Source organism: Zea mays, chromosome 2 (assembly GCF_902167145.1).
Source record: "Zea mays cultivar B73 chromosome 2, Zm-B73-REFERENCE-NAM-5.0, whole genome shotgun sequence".
NCBI classification, from domain to species: domain Eukaryota; kingdom Viridiplantae; phylum Streptophyta; class Magnoliopsida; order Poales; family Poaceae; genus Zea; species Zea mays.
In genome coordinates, this window is record NC_050097.1 from 166,273,201 (window position 1) to 166,292,604 (window position 19,404).

A 19,404-nucleotide genomic window follows, 5' to 3' on the forward strand; every position below is an offset into this window, starting at 1 on the left:
GCGTCCAGTACAAGAAAAGGGCACGAACAGATAGGGCCCACTGTGGCAGCCAGCCGGCCGGGCCCCTAGGTGGTCCCGCGTCCGCTCTCGTCTTCCTCTCCCAATGTCAATAGCCACTTCCACTCCCAAAGTCACAAGGGTCCGAACCCAACAAAAAAACTCTCCAAACCCCATTTCATTTTTCAAATCTGCTCCTGCCCCACCTCCGCCGCCGGACTTCCAAACGATCAAACCCCACCCAGTCGCTGTCTCCAGCCCCAAATCCTCGAGCTCCCTCCGTCAGTGGCGCGATGGGGTTCGTGGATCCGGCGGCGCCGCTGCTGGCGACGTGCGGCGGCGACACGGTTAAGCTTTTCGACGTCACGGTGGAGACCGGCGACCCCTGCGTCCTCGCCTACACCCCCGCGCCCGCGCACCCCGTCAACGCCGTCAAGTGGAACCACACCAGTGAGTGCCCCCTACCCGTGCTCTCAGATAGTCAGATCCCCTGAATTCGGTCGCTTTGCTTCGTAACGCGAGGATCTGTAGCTGCGAGCTCCGTACGTGTTAGCATTTGATGGTTCGATCCAACACTTGAATCCTCGTTGAGATCGCTTATTGTCGGTTGCTACATTATGGTTGGATCAGGGGACTGCCGTTCCCATATTGCGGCGGAATTGCAAAGTGGGGCGGTTGCAATTTTGAGATTTTATAGTACCCATTTAGTGCAGTGGTTATGCTGGTAGGTAGTGTAAGACCATGCCCTGAGCCATCAGCCTGTTGATGCTCTTGATCTGAATTTTGCACTGATTAGTTGATGAGCTTTATCTTACTCCATAGACGCTGATGCACTGTCTACAATCAGGATGCCATTTGGGGCTACTGAGGTTATGCATGTCCTATCTCTGTTACTGGTATTTTTTTTCTATTAGTAAATCAGAGTTTTTTTCCCAAAAAGAAAACCAATTTCAACAAAATCGAATGCACCACTGCTTCTACTGCTTAAATTTGTTTCTGAGAACTACATGATAGTGCATTTTTGCAGTTTAATATTCAGAGGAACTATGCAGAGTATTGATTGTCTGTTGGAGATTGAGCTGGCAAGCACTTTTGTACTGTGCTTACACTTTCTGACATTTTATTCTGCACTGCTGTGCACATTCTATTGGCTTTATGTTTTTACTTTACAATGCAATTCTATGATCTCACACAGCAGTATCTATCGAAGTAACAAACTTACACATCTATTGGTCTGAAGTTGAAGTTGTAGCTTCACCAAACAAACCATACAATTTATGTTCCTTAGAAAAACTATCATACCACAGATGTTAGTTTTGGTTACCTTCGTGCAAATGGTTGGAGTTATTTGCAATATATCCTAGAGCAATCAGGCTAAAATGTCAACTTCTAGCCTTTCGATCATGTTATTTATTTGTATTTACATGCTTACACATGCATCAACCAAAACTAGTGACATGCTATGGTGAAGGACAGGATATCCATTTCTTTCTTGCAGTGAATGATAGAGTACTTTTATTAATATATTTTTTTCTATGTTTCACAAGTAAACGCTAAGAAACAGTTTTTGTTTTCTTTTTTTAGTGTAACATCTGTTATGTTACATTTAGCGTTCCATTGTTTCCCTAACTGAATATATTTACAAGACATTATCCTCTATATGCTTGAAACAGAACCTCAATATGTTGAAAAAATGATTCCTTGTATTGCACTGTAAAGCTGCAAATAGAAGCACTGGCACTAACAATCATTTGCTCTTAACCTCAGATCTTATTGTAGCAAGTGCTGGCGATGATAAAAAGATCTCATTGTGGCATAAGAAGGGTCAAAATGTAGGACAACTACCAACATCAACTGTCGACCGTGGTGATGACATAGAGGTATCAGACATTAATATGATTATGTGCTCATGTATTATGCCTAACAACATGCACGTGCACTCTTATTGGGGATTTATCTAGCATTTTTTTGAAAATGCTACCTGTTTATCTATTAGCAATGCCATGACGGAAAATTTCACATCTTTGTTCATAGGCATTGCTATATTGCTTATTCATTTCTTACCTTTTTCCTTTAACGGCAAACATGCTAAATTTGGACTAATTACATGCATATGACATGCCTAGACATTTTATTTGAGTACAAAAATGAAACGATCAACCCGAATAATATCTGGTTCATTTTAGCACTAACGTTTTTGTGTTTTAGTCCATTTGAATTTTGGTTTTTTTAGAGTTCTTGGCATTGACAACAAAGCAACATTGGCAACTATAATGACATCTTTTTTCTATATATGTTTGTTTGTTTTATTGGGTTTCTTTCTTTTACACCCTAATATAGATTTAATATGCTATTGTTTAAATGTTTAGCCACTTTAATAAATAAAAGCTGCACTGTACTGCTTGATTCCTTTGAAATTTCCTACCCAGCATCTAACACGAGCAATTGAACATATGGCACTGCTCTCTCTCTCTCTCTCTCTGCGTGCATTCATGGGATTACTGAGTAATCATCTGATGGTATTTCAATCCTTTATAACTTTATTTGGTAAACCTGTGCCCATGGCTAATCCTGGCAACCTATACTTTCTTATTAGGAGTGCATTTATTCTATCAGCTTTAGCAACAAAGGTTCTCGATATCTCTGTTCCTGTGGAAGTGGCCATATTGTTAGGATATGGGATTTGCAGCGTAAGAGATGTATCAAATGGCTAAGCGGTCACACTGACACAATTACTGGCGTAATGTATAACTGCAAAGATGAACATTTGGCATCGATCAGCATGAAGGGGGACCTGATTCTTCATAATCTTGCTTCTGGAGCACGTGTTTCTGAACTTAGCGATCCAAACGGACAGGTAAATTGATTTACTTCTTTGTGTTTTTACGTAAAATGTGCATGCCTCACATTAGGTCCTAGGAGTACCTGAATTTTAAGAATGGACTTTCTGAATTTATTAGTTTTCCTGCATTATTTATGCAAGGTCAGGTTCTGAGAGTGCTTGATTATTCACGAAATAGTAGGCATTTATTGGTGACAGCTGGAGATGATGGTTCTGTGCATCTTTGGGATACAACTGCAAAGTCTCCTAAGGTATCAGAATTCGGGGTTCTGCTGATGTTATACTTATTCTTTGGTTGTTCAAGTGTTATAAAGTTAACCGCTAAAATAAAAATAAGATGCAGCCTTCAAGATAGCTTATCATATAGATGATAGAGAAAGTTATTATGGTATTTCCTAAAAAATTGACAGTAGTGTTATCTATCTATTTATATACTATACAGTCATTATACTGTCTTGTGCATACCAACATTTTGTCTTGAACCATGGCCTTTTGTAGTGTCTGTAGAGAAAGCTGTGTTAGCTCCATGTATTCTAAAGGGTGCTAAGCTTAGAGTAGGGTACCAGCTAGTTCCTCCATAGGGCACCTAGGCCCTGTTAGGCACAGCTTCTCAAGTCTCAACCAGCATTTGTTTAAGAATAAGCCCACGATGTGCAAACACGTAGCTTGTGCTGATATTTTTCCCATGGTTCTCGAAAATGAACTTCCCTTGAATTTTCCTCTCAGCAGGGCCCAGTGGGGGCAGATCAGCTTCTTATACTGTCTGCCACTAGCAAGCTTGTTCGCTCGCCTGATCTCCCTCTGCCTCTGTTCGCCACGGCCACACTGCCTCTGTCTGCTTTGTCGCTCTCCAATGGTTGAGATCCCATCCATTGTTGAGCTCCCCTATGATATCCTTGTGAGCTTGCTTCTCTTGGAGGTGGCCATAGTTGCCATGCCCTAGTTTTGGCTATGGGAGCTGCATGTGTGGCATGGTAGGAAAAGCTGTGATCATGTGAGCTGCCTATGTGCCAAGGGTGCTGTGACTAACGGGTGTGGTGACTTCCTCAGTTTGGGGTTGCATGTGTGCTTGTTTTTTGGCTGCAGCATCAGGGATTGGAGCTGGAGGAAAAGGATGACGAATGGTAGATGCTCGTAAACAGTGGTGGATTCAGGATTGATGGGGGGGGGGGTACTAAGCTAAGGCTATAAAAACTTTTTAAACCAAACAAAAAGAATCTAATTGATGTTTAATATGACACAAGAAGCAAGGCATAATTTAAACATTCAAGAAATATGTAGACCAAAATAAAATACGAATTCTACAAATACAATAATCAATACATACCATTCATGAGTTGATGTTGTGAGGTAAATTTATCTTCCGAGTTCTTAAGCCTTGAAAATGTTTCAAAATCTTTTCATCTTTATTATCTACAAACATATCCCGCTCAATATAGCATATCATGCTGTTATTCATCCATTCATCACCCATCTTGTTTTTTCTTTTAGTCTTGATGATGTTCATAGGAGAAAAGGCTCTCTCAACAGTTGCAGTTGCCACTGACAAGATCAATGCATGCTCAACAAGATGATACACTAAACTGAAATATGTGTCTATCTGTTTAAACCATCTTTGTAGCAAGGTGTCCAAGATCATTAGAATCTTTGAATCCATCATCATTTCTAACTTCATCAATGAATAAAAGTCGGTCCATAAGGCATGTACATTTATAATTTCTAAAATCAGCACCTATAAATCTTTGATAGCTCAATTAACTTGTCTAAATCAAAGTTGGCAAAAGAATCCCTTGGATCCAGACAAGCAATACATCCAAGTAACTGAGTTGATCTTTCAGGGAAGCGGTTGTTCAACTCAACAAGAACTTGATCAATCAAAACAATGAAAATTCCATTATGAAAATGATGGTAGTAACTCACCAGTTTAGCACCACGACACCTTGATATGCCTCTAGTTGGTATTGTATCATCCATATTTGGGATTACTATGTTCATTTTGGTACAAAAACTCTTCACTTCCTCAAATAAGGGATCCCAACCATTTTCCCTCATGTCATTCATATTCCTTAGCACAGATCCATTCAATCCTATTGCACACACAATGTTTTGATTATTTCTTTGCAAACATTGTGATAAATCTTGAGTCCTTCCCAATACTCTTATCATAAGATGTAATATGAACACAAACCCATTTGTTCCAATTGTATTATAATTAGAAGCATCTTTCTTCTGATTCTTGATCAGAAATTTATCCATCTTATCCCTACAAATGTAATTTTTTTCTCGAACACGTAGGAGAACTGCACATCTATATATTAAGAGGAAAAGAAGAGTCCAAGCTGGACCGAAACGAACAATACAAACTAACATAGCCACCTAAGGTGGCCACATACACCAATACACGAAAGGATCCATGAAACTAGAAGAAAAACAGATCGACCATCTAAACTCAACTAAAGACCATGGATAGGGGCAATAAGAAGGGAGAGCTCCTTAGCCCCGGCCAGCCTCCAAACATCCTTCTCTTGATTAGCTTTCCTGAGAGCCAAATTCAGGTCTGGATTCTGCCCATGAAAAACACAGCTATTTCTGTGCTTCCAAAGAATCCAGGCACCAAGGATAATTAGGGAATTCAGCCCCTGCTTAGGAACACCACTAACCTACTAACCTAGCAAACATGGGACTACTAGCAAAAGCAGGAGGCCAGGAGGCAGGAGCTGCTGCCGCGGCCGCCCGCGATGGCCTGGCCCGCTAGCCACGTCCGCGTGGGCGTGGTCTGGTCGAGGGCTGACTGAGGGAGCGAGCGGGGGAGCGCCACTGAGGCCTGATGGCAGCGCCGCGACGGCCGGCGAGGTGAGGGAGGGCGGCGGCTAGGGCCTAGGGGCGCAGCACGAGCGGGCGAGCGGCGGCTGGACGCGTGCGGACTGCGGTGCCGAGATGAGGGGCTGAGAAGCGGATGATGTGCTGAACTTGCTCTTTTTTCCTTGACTTTGTGGGCCTATATTCACTGTGTTACTGGGCCGCGACCGGGGCTGCAACCCGGGCAGCCCCGGACGCAGATCCGCCCCTGCTTGTAAAAAGCTATAAAAGAGCCCCAAACATCCAGCTTTTTTGTACATCACCTTGTTAAAGAACCAGCTTTTCTGGGCATGTGGGAAAGGCCAGCTTATGCATAATTTTACATTCTGCAAACAGGAATCTAGGGCAACCTGGACATGCAGGTTGAACATAGGAAGGTCGGTGAAGGGTTTAGGGATTCATTGGCCTAGTGATTAAAATGGATAAGTGTTTGGTGACCCAATGTTGAACAACCCTGATTAATGCCCAAGCCCTGTTCTCATGTTTGTGTACTAGCTTCTTTCCATTTAAAAATAGAAGCTCAAGACACTTTATTTTAGTTCGTCCAGACCTGAGATGGAGCTACTAGCTAGAAGTTGGACCTGGCCAAACTGATGGGCTGGCCACTTAGCTCCTGTGTTTACCAAATTTGCAGAGGCAGGCTGCTGACCAGTTCCCTGATGGGTGGAACAGGGTGCATTTAAGAACATTTCTGGCTATATTTTTTTCCACCCGGACTATTTGTTTCTTGGAAACTTAAAATCCGATTTCTTTGTTTTTTTATTTGTTTGACAGAGGTTTGAAGGTAAAATACATGTAGTAGTCATTTTGACTCTTGAGTCTTTATGTAGCTGTGATTATTATTCCGTTGTTTCTGGTACTATAAAATTACTTGCTTGAATTGATTTAAACATATAATCTATTGATATACACTGGTTATCATTGTTTGTTTCAGAAATATTAAAATAATTGATCTGCATGATCAGCTTTCTTCTGCTTATACTTGCTTTAGTTTTCTTGAATTGACTAACGAGTAACCACTGTTGTGCAGGTTTCATGGCTGAAGCAACATTCTGCACCCACAAGTGGTGTTTGTATTTCACCATCCAGTGATAAGGTTTTGTGGTTGTAAATGCAGCTGGCATTTAATGTCTGAATGGATAATGTCTTTCCACTCTTGATGTTTATATTTTACTTTTGCAGATAATTGCTACAGTGGGCCTTGATAAGAAGTTATACACTTTAGATTCAGGGTCAAGACGGCCGGCCCACACTATTCCTCATGAGGCCCCATTCTCCTCATTGGCGTATAATGATGATGGTACTATAATAGCAGCGGGCACTAACAGTGGACGTGTGGTGTTCTATGATATTCGAGGAAAACCAAAGCCATTGACCATCCTTCGTGCATATAATACTTCTGAGGTGAGAAACCACAATCATCTTTTCTCTTTGGTCTGCAAATTGTTGTTGGCTTGCAGAAAATTCTGTTTCCTGTTGTACTTTGTTCATTGATTTTTCCACGTCATGGTATAGCAGTTCCACTTGAGAAAAACATATCGATTAGTACTATTATTTTGTGTTAGCCCGGTACATCTGTTTTCTGATGTAGTTCAAGTATGATTGGAACTCTTTGCTTTGAATGACTGGCACAAGTGTTTTCTTTTCTTGTTATGATGTGGAGGTCTTTTCACCTTTTCGTATCATATTTGTAGTTCTGTGCTCTTTATTTTTTTCTCGAACAATGTTCTGTACTCTTCAATGTTTTCAAGTCGGACGATTTGCTAGTAGTTTTGGCTGACCGACTAGGGCGATTAATCGCGATTAATCACGATTAGTCGGACGACTTGGACGATTAATCGCGACTGGTCCAAACCGACTTTGACAATTAATCGCGACTAATCGCGATTAATCGGACGACTTGAAAACAATGCTCTTTCTCGAAACAAAGAATCCCAGGATGAAAGTAGAATTGTACTATTTAGTTGCGAGAAGTCTCTGGCAATGAAATACATTCCTATTTATTTTTGCTGAATCATTGTCATGCAGAACCTGATAATTGAAAGGTATCTTATTCAAATTAATGATTAAAATGTACTGATGGTTTTACATAAAGACTCCTTCACGAAATTCTTACACCTACAATCTACTCTTTAATTTGTTTTTTTAACATTCCTGAAATTACAATTTCAGGCTGTGACAGGTTTATGCTGGCAACGGTCGAAGCCTGTCGTTGTTAATGAGAACAGTTCTTCTGAAGTTGCTCTTCTTGGGGGAACTAATGAAGAGTCTGTTCTTATGCCAGATCCCTTGCCTTCAGCAACACCTACAGGCCTTGGTTCTGGGGTGGCCACTACAAGTCTTCTCTCTTTGACAGCAAACACAAGTGGCTATCTTTCGGCCTCAAATTCTTCTACTATGGAGGAAACACCATATAGAACTCGTCCGCTGACTGGTGGACCGTTATCAAAGCTACAGGCTCCTCTTAGTAACTATAATCTGAAGGATGATATGGATGTATTTTCTCCACTTGTTGATGTCCAGCCTTTCACACCATCTAGTGGCAACTGGTGGGATGAGCATGGAAGTGATGATGCAAAAAAGGATGATAAACCAGGAGAAAAGAAATTTTCAACAACCAGGAAGTATTCGTATATGGAAGGCAATGATGAGCCACATCCGATTGCAGATTGGCGGTCTACTGCAAGACAGGTCCTTCATGAAAAACTTATATATGCTTATGTTTTAGGGGGCACATGCCTCATCATGAAATCATAAACCATCTAGTTTTTTTTTTCTGATGTTGTTATACATGTTTGCATTGTACAGGATAGCATCTCATCTGTGACTACTACATCCATGCCATCATGGAAGAGCGAACTGTCTGTATCTTCGCCAGAGCCAGCAACTGGAAATGCATTACCAGACAGGCTTACTCAACGTCAACTGATCTCACGCTTTGGGTCTTCAGCCTTTCCAACTGGTGGCTTGGCATTTACAGCCTCACAAGATCCAGCTTCAGCACCCAGTCACTCACTGAAGGGTTCTCTTACAAGTAACATTTTAATGAATCTACAAAACAAGGGCATCTTGAACAATGTATCCTCTTCCCTGGACGCATCCTCTCCTAATCTTCAGAGTTCACTTCCCTCATCATATGTTTCAAAAACTATGCCATCTGTGATTCCTGATCAACTAGGAGCAGCACAATCCACTTCTTTGTGGAGACCCACAACATATACTGATAGAATGAGCTCATCATCTGTTTTTAGTGATGGATTAGCTTCAGCATTTGGCTCACCCAAATCAAAGAAGACAGGAGCAGAAGCAAAAGATGAGTTGCTCAGTAACATTTTGTCAAGACAAACAGCAGCTGGCTCTTCATCTGCAATCCCTTTAGCAAGCAATGTAAAGAATTTCTTGTTTACTAGTGCAACTAGTATGCCTAAATATTTTTACAGCATGGTTTACTGAACTGATATATTTTATTTATTAGGGGGTAGTGCCACCACAACTGGCGAACACAGGTTCTTCATCTGATCAACTCGGCGCTTCTTCCTTCTCACTTCAGTATGTGCAGCGCATGCTTGAAGAATCTCTTGGGTCTGTCCAGAAGTCCATCCATGAGGATGTGAGAAATCTCCACATTGAACTTTTAAGACAGTTTCACATGCACGAGGTAAAATTTCTAGCTCAATATGCTGGGGTTGCTTTGTGCTTCGAGTTTTGATTCAAATTTGATTTTAAGCTGACTTTGTTTTATTCTCAATGGCACACCTATATAACCTGCTCCAATGCCCCATGCAAACAGATCTGTGGGCAGAAGCATCATAAGTTGCGCTTGGTTGCCTGCATTAGTTTGTGCAGTTAACCTGTGTCCCATTGAGGCCTGTGTAGATTTGCACAGTGCTGAAAGGAGGCCAAATGCTGCATTAGTTGGGATGCTAGATTTGATTGTCTTAGGCAATACAGGCTTGCAAAAGTTGATGAGGCCCACAAAAATGGAATCTTATCCCCCCACTTCTAGAACATGGAGGTGATCACGTGCAACAAAATATAGGCAGCCAAATACGATCTTACCAGTCAGTTGCCCGTGTGTTACTACAGTTTCCATATTCATAATATTTATAATATCTATCCTTTGTAGAGTACAGGCGAATGTGTGTTCCAGTGGTTAGAACCTGAGTGTGGGAGGTTGAGGTTGATGGATCGAACGCCAGGTTTCACGTATATTTTTTTGGCGACGGTGGTTTTTCTCTGCGTGTGGGATGGGAGGGAATCTCTGAGAGGTAGACGCATGAAGAAACTCCCACTTAAATATAGTAGAGACTAAACACAACATGCATCTGTAGGACAACTAAACACCAACATATTGCATATGTTTATGCTGCCTTGTGTAGTGTTTCATAAGGCCTAATACATGATAATATTTGTGCAAGCTGTTAGAGTATTAGGCCTGTTAAGGCTAGGCCCATGTGGCCCATGTAAACACTATATAGTTACCCTGTTGGGTTAGCCCTAATACATAGAATATTCACTCCAATATGTGGGTTCTGGTGCCCCGTCCGCTCGGCACCAACGTCGTCACCGGCAAGTGGATCTGGACACACAAGCGGCGGGTTGATGGTACCCTGGAGCGGTACAAGGCTCGCTGGGTTCTTCGGGGGCTTCACTCAGCGCCCCGGAGTCGACTACGATGAGACCTTCAGCCCGGTTGTGAAGCCGGCCACCGTCCGCACGGTGCTCTCGCTCGCTCCTGGCTAGTTCACCAGCTCGACGTCAAGAAAGCCTTCCTGCACGGCGCCCTCACCGAGACCGTCTACTGCTGTCAGCCTGTGGGGTTCGTGGACTCCTCTCGCCCTGACATGGTCTGCCGGCTCAACAGGTCCCTCTACGGTCTCAAGCAGGCCCCCCGGGCGTGGCACTCCAGGCTGGCTACGTTCCTGGTGACACTGGGCTTCGTGGAGGCCAAGTCAGACACGTCTCTGTTCGTCCACCATCATGGCGCAGAGACTGCCTACTTGCTACTCTACGTGGATGACATTGTCCTCACCGCCTCTAGTCCGTCACTTCTTCGCCGCTTCGTTGACGCCCTTCAGCGGGAGTTTCCGGTCAAAGATCTGGGCGTGCTTCACCATTTCCTGGGGGTCACTGCTGAGTCTCGCCCCTCAGGACTCCTCTTTCACCAGCGACAGTATACTCTTGACATTCTGGAGCGGGCCCAGATGAGTGACTGCAAGCCCTGCTCCACCCCTGTCGACACGCAGGCCAAACTCTCTGAGGCCACGGGTGACCCAGTCGTGGACCCCACCGACTACAGGAGTCTTGCCGGTGCCCTTCAGTACCTCACATTCACCAGGCCGGACATCTCTTATGCCGTGCAGCAGGTCTGCCTCCATATGCACGACCCCCGGGAGCCCCACCTTGCGGCTCTCAAGCGCCTCCCCCACTACCTCCGGGGCACCGTCGACTACAGGCTGCTTCTTCACCGGTCTACCTCCTCCGAGCTGGTCGTCTACACTGACGCTAACTGGGCCGGGTGCCCAGACACTCGGCGCTCCACCTCCGGCTACGCCGTCTTCTTAGGGGGCAACCTAGTTTCCTGGTCGTCGAAGCGCCAGCCGGTCGTTTCCCGCTCAAGTGCAGAGGCGGAGTACCGTGCCGTGGCCAACAGCGTGGCGGAGGCTGCTTGGCTCAGGCAGCTCCTCGCCGAGCTTCACAGTCCCCTCTCCAAGAGCACGTTGGTCTACTGCGACAACGTCAGCGCAGTTTACCTCTCCACCAACCCATTGCAGCACCAGCGGACCAAGCATGTAGAGATCGATCTACACTTCGTCCGCGATTATGTCACTGCCGGTGCTGTTCGGGTCCTCCATGTCCTGACCACCTCCCAGTTTGCCGACATCTTCACCAAGGGTCTTCCGTCCTCGACCTTCGCCGAGTTTCGCTCCAGCCTCAACATCAGTAGTGGCTAGTTGAGTCTGTGGGGGGTGTTAGAGTATTCCTATTGTGTGATGTACTTCTTTTTGAGTCCAGTCTGTGTACTCCGCTGCGTCGGTAGTCCAGACTGCGGGGGGGTGTTAGAGTATTAGGCCTGTTAAGGCTAGGCCCATGTGGCCCATGTAAACACTATATAGCTACCCTGTTGGGTTAGCCCTAATACATAGAATATTCACTCCAATACAAGCAATAGTAAAGCTGCACTGTTTTTTCATATAGATTTAATTTAAAGTAGACATATTGTGACAACTGCCCCCTGATTTTATTTTCTCTACCCCTAGTACTTTCCTTTGCCGTGATAACCACACCCTTTTGAAATAATGTATTAGTTGCATGAAATATTCAGTTTCCCGAACCTGCATGTCCTTGCACTACAAGGTTGGTTCCAACCATAGGGTCTGTATCTACCGCCAGATCAGCTATCAATCGTGCTATTGACCCTCATTAGTCTTTATCTAGCACAAGATTCCGGTGCACATCCTTTAGCCTCAGCCTACAGCCACCTCAACACCACATCAACTTTTCTTTTACGTTATTTTATTGAAATAAAAATACATCTGATTACATAAATAAGGAGATAAAATTACATAATTCATAAAAAAACAATTAAAAATTATATAACTTAAACATAAAAATAAAAATTACATAATTCATAGATAACTAATAAACTACTCTCTTTATCTTTCTCTTTCACCTTTTATGCCGCTTCTTCCTCTAATTTGAGTTGCTTTGGCAAATTTTAAGGCCAATTTATGGGCCCTTTTCATGTCTTTGTCCATGTTGGTAGTGGAGTTTGAAGGAAGGAGAGAATGCGTATAATGTGTGGGATGTTTATTGCTTGAGCCCTTGGGCTGTTTATATAAGAGTACATGGCTTGGAGGGCAAGTCGCCTCTCCTAGAGATAAGGAAGGCTATCATGGGATTACAATCAATCCTAAACTATCCATATTCGGTGTTACCTAATATACTCTAACATCCCCCCGCAGTCATAGCGGGAGCAGCACAAACGATGAGACTGTAGAAGCAGTCGATCTGAAACCCCCCTCCCGCAGTCGTAATGGTCGATGCCAGATGCTGTGGCTGGAGTGGAAGCCGACCAGGTTGCCCAAGCAAGGCGGTAGCCCTTTGTGCCGATGTCGAAGTAGCCAAGCGCGAGGACAAGTAGTTGTGTTGTGGTGCCGTGCGTTGGGTAGCTGTGGTCGATGTAGCTGTCGAGGATGTCGAAGACAACAAGACGCACAAGTCGCGGGGTAGGCGCAAGACGCGGGAAGGCCCGCAACGCGCCAGGGTGATGGTGGTGTAGGAGCCATAGACGAAGACGGCGACACAGTCGATGCTGTCGTAGAGGAAGAAGCTGATGCCGAGGATGATGTTGTCAAACCGCCGTGGACGAGGTGTGCTCCAGGTTTGCCACACCTGGAAACGTGTCGTAGACGAATGCATGTGCCGTTGTTGCCAGTACCGCACGTACTAGGTAGAAGGCCCAACCAAATGTCAGCGTCTGAAGGGACCAACAAAGAAGACCTCCATGATGGTTGTAGTGCGGTACGACGGGAGTGCTGTCGTAGCTCATAGTTGTCAGAGCGGACTAGACGAAATAGTCGAGGATGAGACGACGATGCTGGCAACAAGGATGAGCTAGACGAAGGCGAAGAGGTAGGCCGTAGGCGTGGCGACGCATCGAGGATCCTGGAGTCGCAGCGACGAGAGCTACGACACATAGGAAGAAGAGACTCGACGACGGTACTTGTTGGCGAAGAACTCGAGGACGAACACGGTGCAGACCAGCGACGGGTATGCCGACGTAGCTCGCAGACCGTGCGCAGGAGACGCGCACCGACGGAGTCGACAGCGTGTAGATGCAACGACGAGGATGACGACAGATGGCGATGCTGCTGCCCGAGGAGGCGACGCAACGACGACCTTTTTGCTTGGCGGCGAACCATACACACCAGGGACAGGAGTGAAGACTCCTCACCACCTCGACGCGGACGACTCGACCAGCAGTGGAGGAATGACCCGTCTCCACGACACGAGGAGGCAGGGCAAGGGCCGGCGGCGGCCTAGCCTAGCTCCATGGCGCAAGAAGGACCGACGGTGAGGAGCCCAACACCGCTCCATGGTGAGGGGCGACCCAGAGCGAGGAGCCGTGGCACAGCTCCGAGGCGAGGGGAGGCCCGACGGCGTGGCCTCTTAGCGGGAGTCGTGGCCCGGTCCGTGGCATAATAGCTGAGCCGCCCCACGACAGGTTTCGGCGCGGCCTCGACCCGCGACGGAGGGGTGGAGCGGCCCCACGCCCACCGCGCGCAAAGAGGCGCGGTTCCGGTCCACGGCGGAGGGGCGACGCTTGGCGCGGAGGGGGACGGTTGGCGCCTATATAATTAGGACTTTGTAATCAAGAGAAGGTAAGCAATAGCAGATATCTTCTGCCAGCTTCCTCACGGGAGCTGGAATCCACATCCCTGTGCGGCTGTGCGCCGTTTCCTGCGACTACGGCGCCCAAGAGGCAGCCACCACCTCCAGGCCATAGCCTGTCCTCCCTTCACCCATACTTCCTTCGACAGATCCTACCAGTTCGCAGAAATCCTACCAGGAATATTTACCAGGAATATTTACCTGGTAGGACTAGAAATCCTACCAGTGCGCTTCTTTTTTAGTCAACACTAGGAATATTTACCAATGAAATAAACTATTGCTCTTATTTTTCTTGATTCTGGAAGAGGAAGGCAACGTGCTATTTTTCTGTTTTGCATTCCTTTGGCAGTCATAAATTGTCTTACACTAGATGAGATCGCACATTTGTCACTGTTAATTTGATTCCTTGTCTGAAGTACTGAACCCATACATATGATTTCAAAATGCGTGTTTGTTCTATATGCTCAATCGTTTAGTTTACCCTTTTCTTTTACACATTCTTGTCTGACATAATGAATCTTTCTGCGAGAAACAGATGGAAATGTCAGGCGTGCTGAACTTGGTCCTGGAAAAGGTGGAAGGCCTGACAAAAGAAGTGCAGCAACTAAGAAGGGAGAACCAACAGCTCAGGCAGCAGCTTCTCTAATATGTGCCTTTGGGCGCCTCTCTGGCAATCTTATGCTGTGGAAGAGTGCAATTTGCTCAGGAGTCCTAGGTAGGCCCAAACCTATGTAGAGGCCTGGCGATGGTTGATTCTCATATTGGTTGGAAGCTCGTGTTTGACTTTGACACGGTTGTACATATAATCCTCTTAATTTAGAAGCATATTTTGATCGAATTATTGATTTGTCTGTTTGCCGTGCTTCTTGGACTGGCTCCATGTATCTTGGTGGACCTTGGGCGTCCTGATGGCATATGTGAGAGGTCAACACAGGTTTCCGATGTAGCTTTTGTTAATATAATTCCTTGATTAGGCTCAAAATACTCTCTTAACGATGGTATATGATATTTTGTGATGTGAGTAGATTATTACTCTTTGTCCAGTTTATAAGGCGTCTTCTGAAATTGGCACAATTTCTTAAATTACACTTGATCACTTATTTATTTTATTCTCTTTGTTTCTGAATAAATCAATTTAGAACCTTGATTTGTGGTTTTTGTTGGGTTTGAACTCTAGTTTATCTCAACTTGTTTGGGACTAAAAGATTGCTTGTTGAAGTTTTTGGGTAATGGAAGTAAGGTGATACGCTGTGGGGAAGCTATTCTCAACAAAATCTGGGCACGTAATGGGCCTGTTTGGTTTGTGTCAAAATGTGTCACACTTTGTCTAAGACTAGTCGTCCGAATTGAATAACTAACCTTAAGCATAAAAGTTAGACAAGATGTGATAAGTTAGTCAGTAAACCAAATATATCCTATATGTCCTCGCTCGGCATGACCTATCCCGGACACGAATTAGGCATGGCCCGAATTAGGCAGGGTAGCTCGTGTTGGGCTGAGCTAGCATGACCAACGCGTGCGTGACCTAGGCACGACACAACTGCTATGGGTAACGGTGAGCACTACAGTCGTGCTAGGCAGGGGCGGGCCGACAAAATTAAAGGTCCTGTACTAAACTTTAAAAGAGGTCCTATTTTATAAAAAAAATATAATTAAAATTATATTGTAATAGAATTTATGTATTCTGAATTGCAAAAGGTTTACTAGATAATTCTTTTAAATCTATCTATTTTTTACGAAATTATATTGTAATAGAGTATATAAATAAACATACATATTAATAGATGTGTTTGAAGAGCAATAGTCTAGTTGCTAACTGAGTTCAGTTTAGAGGGTGCAATGTTAGTCTGCTCATTGATGCATATTATTTAGGCTTACTACTGAGCTAAGAAGTTTTTTTGGCCCCTCAAAATTTTGGGCCCTGCGCGGTCGCACTTGTGGCACATACTTCTGGCTCGGCCCTGCTGCTAGGCCTTGAAAACTGTTAAGTAACTCTAGTTAGGGTTATATGGGCAAATACCTGTTTTACCCCTGAGGGGTCTCACATCTCTATATAAGGAACCTGTACACCCCTTCATAATACAGAGATCAGAAAGAGACCAGAGGCCCAACCCTATATCATGTGTCTCAGGTGTTTCCTCTGTTGTGTTTCTGGGAAGGGAGACGGGTGGGTCCTCTATAACTTCTCTCGCCTCTACTACTGACTGGAGGGAAGGGAGCGGATCTGGTGATCCGTGGTAACGTAGTTCTCAACACGTTATCAGCACGCTCTATCTCGACGTTGCTGCGGGATTGGATTTGCATCAACTCTTCATCAAGCCGGCAGATCCTCGACCTAGCCGAACTGTCCTACGCGACATGTTTCGATTCTCTCTCTACACAATAGAACGATATGTTTACTGTTATTGCTATGTTGTTGTGAAGTGCTGTGAACCGTGCGCTAGATCGAGAAACATGGTATGTAATCTCGAGACTGGATATCTGATTTACTTTCCAATCTCCTGTTCTCGATGAATTAAAACAAACGCACCATCACCGCCTATGTCGCTTTACCTGACTGTGCCTCACGCGTCGGCACCATCGGGGATGCCACAGACTTACCGTCGTGGTCCTGCGCTTGCATGTATCCCCACTATTCACGGTGAAGAAATAATACGACGGTGGCTCTGCTGGCCATGCCCTACTCGAGCTTGGAGCTCGTGGCTATTAGGACGTGGGCGAGGCCGAAATTGGCGAGGCGTGGCTCGTAGGCTGGGCCTTGCAGCATGCTCATGGACTTGACACCGCCGTGCAACATGCTCATGCTCATGCACATGCACATGCACATGCACACAGTCGTAGTCGTATTGCGGTTGTTGCCCCACTCGTCCCCGGGCAAGCCGTTGGCGGCGTAGCTGCCATGCAGCCTCAGGCTACCACCGTTCCCAGGCTGCACGAAAAAAGGACTCGGTAAAGGGTGGTTGCCTACGCGCCCGCAAGGTACTGGGTCAATGCCATGCAGATCTGGCACGAATCTCGCGCGCGTAGAAAGGGGCGAGGTCCCACTACCAAGAGACGTGTGCTTTGGACGAGAGAGGAAATGGCCAAACAAACCTACGTGCATGTGCACGTATGTGCTCCACCGGCCAGCATTTCGGGCCTGTTCGGGGTCTACGTTGCCCGTGCACTTTAGCCTCGTGTTGTCACGCGGCCTCCTCTTTTGAGGGAGGTCAATTTTAAATTGTATGCATGATATTATATAGTAATCTATATCTTAATTAATTATTTTTTGTCGCAAATAATTAGTAAAATGCATGCTTAAATACGAGAAATGCCTTTTACACATGACATGTTATGTTTATGCATTAATTATTATGTTTGTTTTCTGCTTTTATTTCCTGTAGTAGATAATTAGCAGAAAATTAAAATACATACGAAGGCTGTATTGTGCATACTTAAATCGCTCTAAATATTTATATTATGTTGAGTTTTTGACTCACGTCGAGCGGTTAAATATTATAGAGGTACTCGGACACACTGATCAAGCTATGTTATTATCAGTTGAGTTATGACATTAGCTGAATATTGACTGCGCCCTGGCAACAAGACGCAGTATTTGTGCCGTTCAAACTTGGTTGCGTTATGTGATTGCTATATCGCACTCTCACTTAATCGGACCACTCCCGTTGAGTCGAACCGACATCACTGAGTCGCGTATTTTTCGCATGCCCTGTAGGCACTGTATGTCTGCCGTGATCATTGAGCCACAATTGCGTCTGTTGCGCACGTTGCGTGGACTTATCGTGTACCCCGATTATCGAGCCATAATTGTACCTGTTGCGCTTATTACGAAGGCTTGTTGTGTTGTCGTAGCCCTGATGGTCGCACACGCGTTGACGCCAGATACACTAGAGCTTGTACTCGCATGGATTATGGTGGGTTGTTCAAGCCCCTGAAGTCACATCATAACGCAACCTTCGTAAACAATTTTGTTTTCACTCTATATTTTGTTTGATTGTGTTGTGTGGCATCGTATATTTATATATATCTCCAAGTGGACATAACAACTATATTAAATCTGGGAAATTAAATCGAAATACAATGAAACACAGATAGGTTAAATCTCTGCTCTCTCCTCGTGCATAAAGTTTTACCCGAAGTAACCTGAAGAAATTCAATATTAATGCATGAAAGCCTTTTGGCACAAAAAACATCACAAATTGGGATTTTATTAGTAAGCAATAAGACCTTGTCAGATGAATAAATGCTAGAATCTCAGTCATACATTGCTCAACTAGACGTTGGCACATTGCTATTTGTCGCTGAACGACATGAAGTGAACTTTGAGATAAATGGCTAGTACCTTAGCAACACGAAGTTGCGAGTACATCGAAAGGTAATTCTGAGAATTTTTTCACAATGTTTGTGTGAAAAACCATTGTGTGTTCCCGTCGAACCACTTTACTCGTCCAATCTAGGACCTCTATGCTTGTGTTGCATACATCTCTCAGAATTGTAAATACTTATAGTCGATGAATTGACTTGGGATAGTCCTTTGACTAGTATGGTATATACTATAAGCTAAATGGTAAAGGTCGGTCCTGAATGGACACATACCTGGGGTTTATGTAGCCGAACTACACTGAATTCCACCCTTTGGCATGCTTACCATTATCTACCTCTGATCTACCAGAAGTGAGAAGAGTAGACAAATAACTATGAAAGCCCACATCACCACAGAGCTTGAAGCTAAATTAGACATTAACATGTCCTTGGTCCTCGGAGCCAGAAGAGCCATATGTCTTGACCACTAGACTACTAGTGATGATAATTTGTGATGGAAATATGAAGATCTTGCAGAGACCTGTTGTATCCTCTCTACCCCTGATGATTTCTTCGTATGAGAGCAGTACTATCTGTTGTTGAAGACGGATCCTAGGCGGATACCAGTCTTGTTTCGTTCATGCCAAAAAGTTATCATCATTTGTTTCATGAAAATCTAGTTATATGGTGATTTTTCCCAGATAAAAATGAATTCTTGGCCTTATCTGTTCTAATCCAAAGCTTCTCTTTTTGCCGAACAACGAACAGATCAAAATAATGCTTTATAGAACAATTTGGTATATAATATGAGGAGAAATGTTTGCCCTACTGGCAACACCACAAATAATTAACTATTGTTATAAGTTCTCTCTCAAAATTATTATACCTAAAAATGTTGCATAAATCGATACCCAATTTCAGAGCGATATGAGTAATTGGGTAAACCATGGGTAATTATAAAACGAGATGGACTATACATTTTTGCACATAAAAATCTCTGCTTGGCAGCA

The 19,404-nt window shown here is 44.4% G+C and overlaps 1 protein-coding gene across 1 annotated transcript; it reads left to right on the forward strand.

The window, feature by feature from the left end:
* The first annotated feature begins 126 nt into the window (after window positions 1-126).
* LOC100279786 (uncharacterized) lies at window positions 127-15,070 on the forward strand. The gene is made up of 10 exons (NM_001384182.1): window positions 127-447; window positions 1,765-1,877; window positions 2,594-2,854; window positions 2,986-3,090; window positions 6,729-6,794; window positions 6,881-7,102; window positions 7,871-8,389; window positions 8,507-9,085; window positions 9,174-9,356; window positions 14,628-15,070. The coding sequence occupies exons 1-10, from the start codon at window positions 291-293 to the stop codon at window positions 14,736-14,738; spliced, it is 2,316 nt and encodes a 771-aa protein (NP_001371111.1). The 5' UTR covers window positions 127-290; the 3' UTR covers window positions 14,739-15,070.
* The last annotated feature ends 4,334 nt before the right edge of the window (window positions 15,071-19,404 follow it).

Bases quoted from the DNA above. Each gene is read 5' to 3' on its own strand.
- LOC100279786 (NM_001384182.1), top strand. From the start codon at position 291: ATGGGGTTCGTGGATCCGGCGGCGCCGCTGCTGGCGACGTGCGGCGGC. The intron at 448-1,764 runs GTGAGTGCCCCC...TCTTAACCTCAG, and splicing joins CGTCAAGTGGAACCACACCA to ATCTTATTGTAGCAAGTGCT. The intron at 9,357-14,627 runs GTAAAATTTCTA...TGCGAGAAACAG, and splicing joins GACAGTTTCACATGCACGAG to ATGGAAATGTCAGGCGTGCT.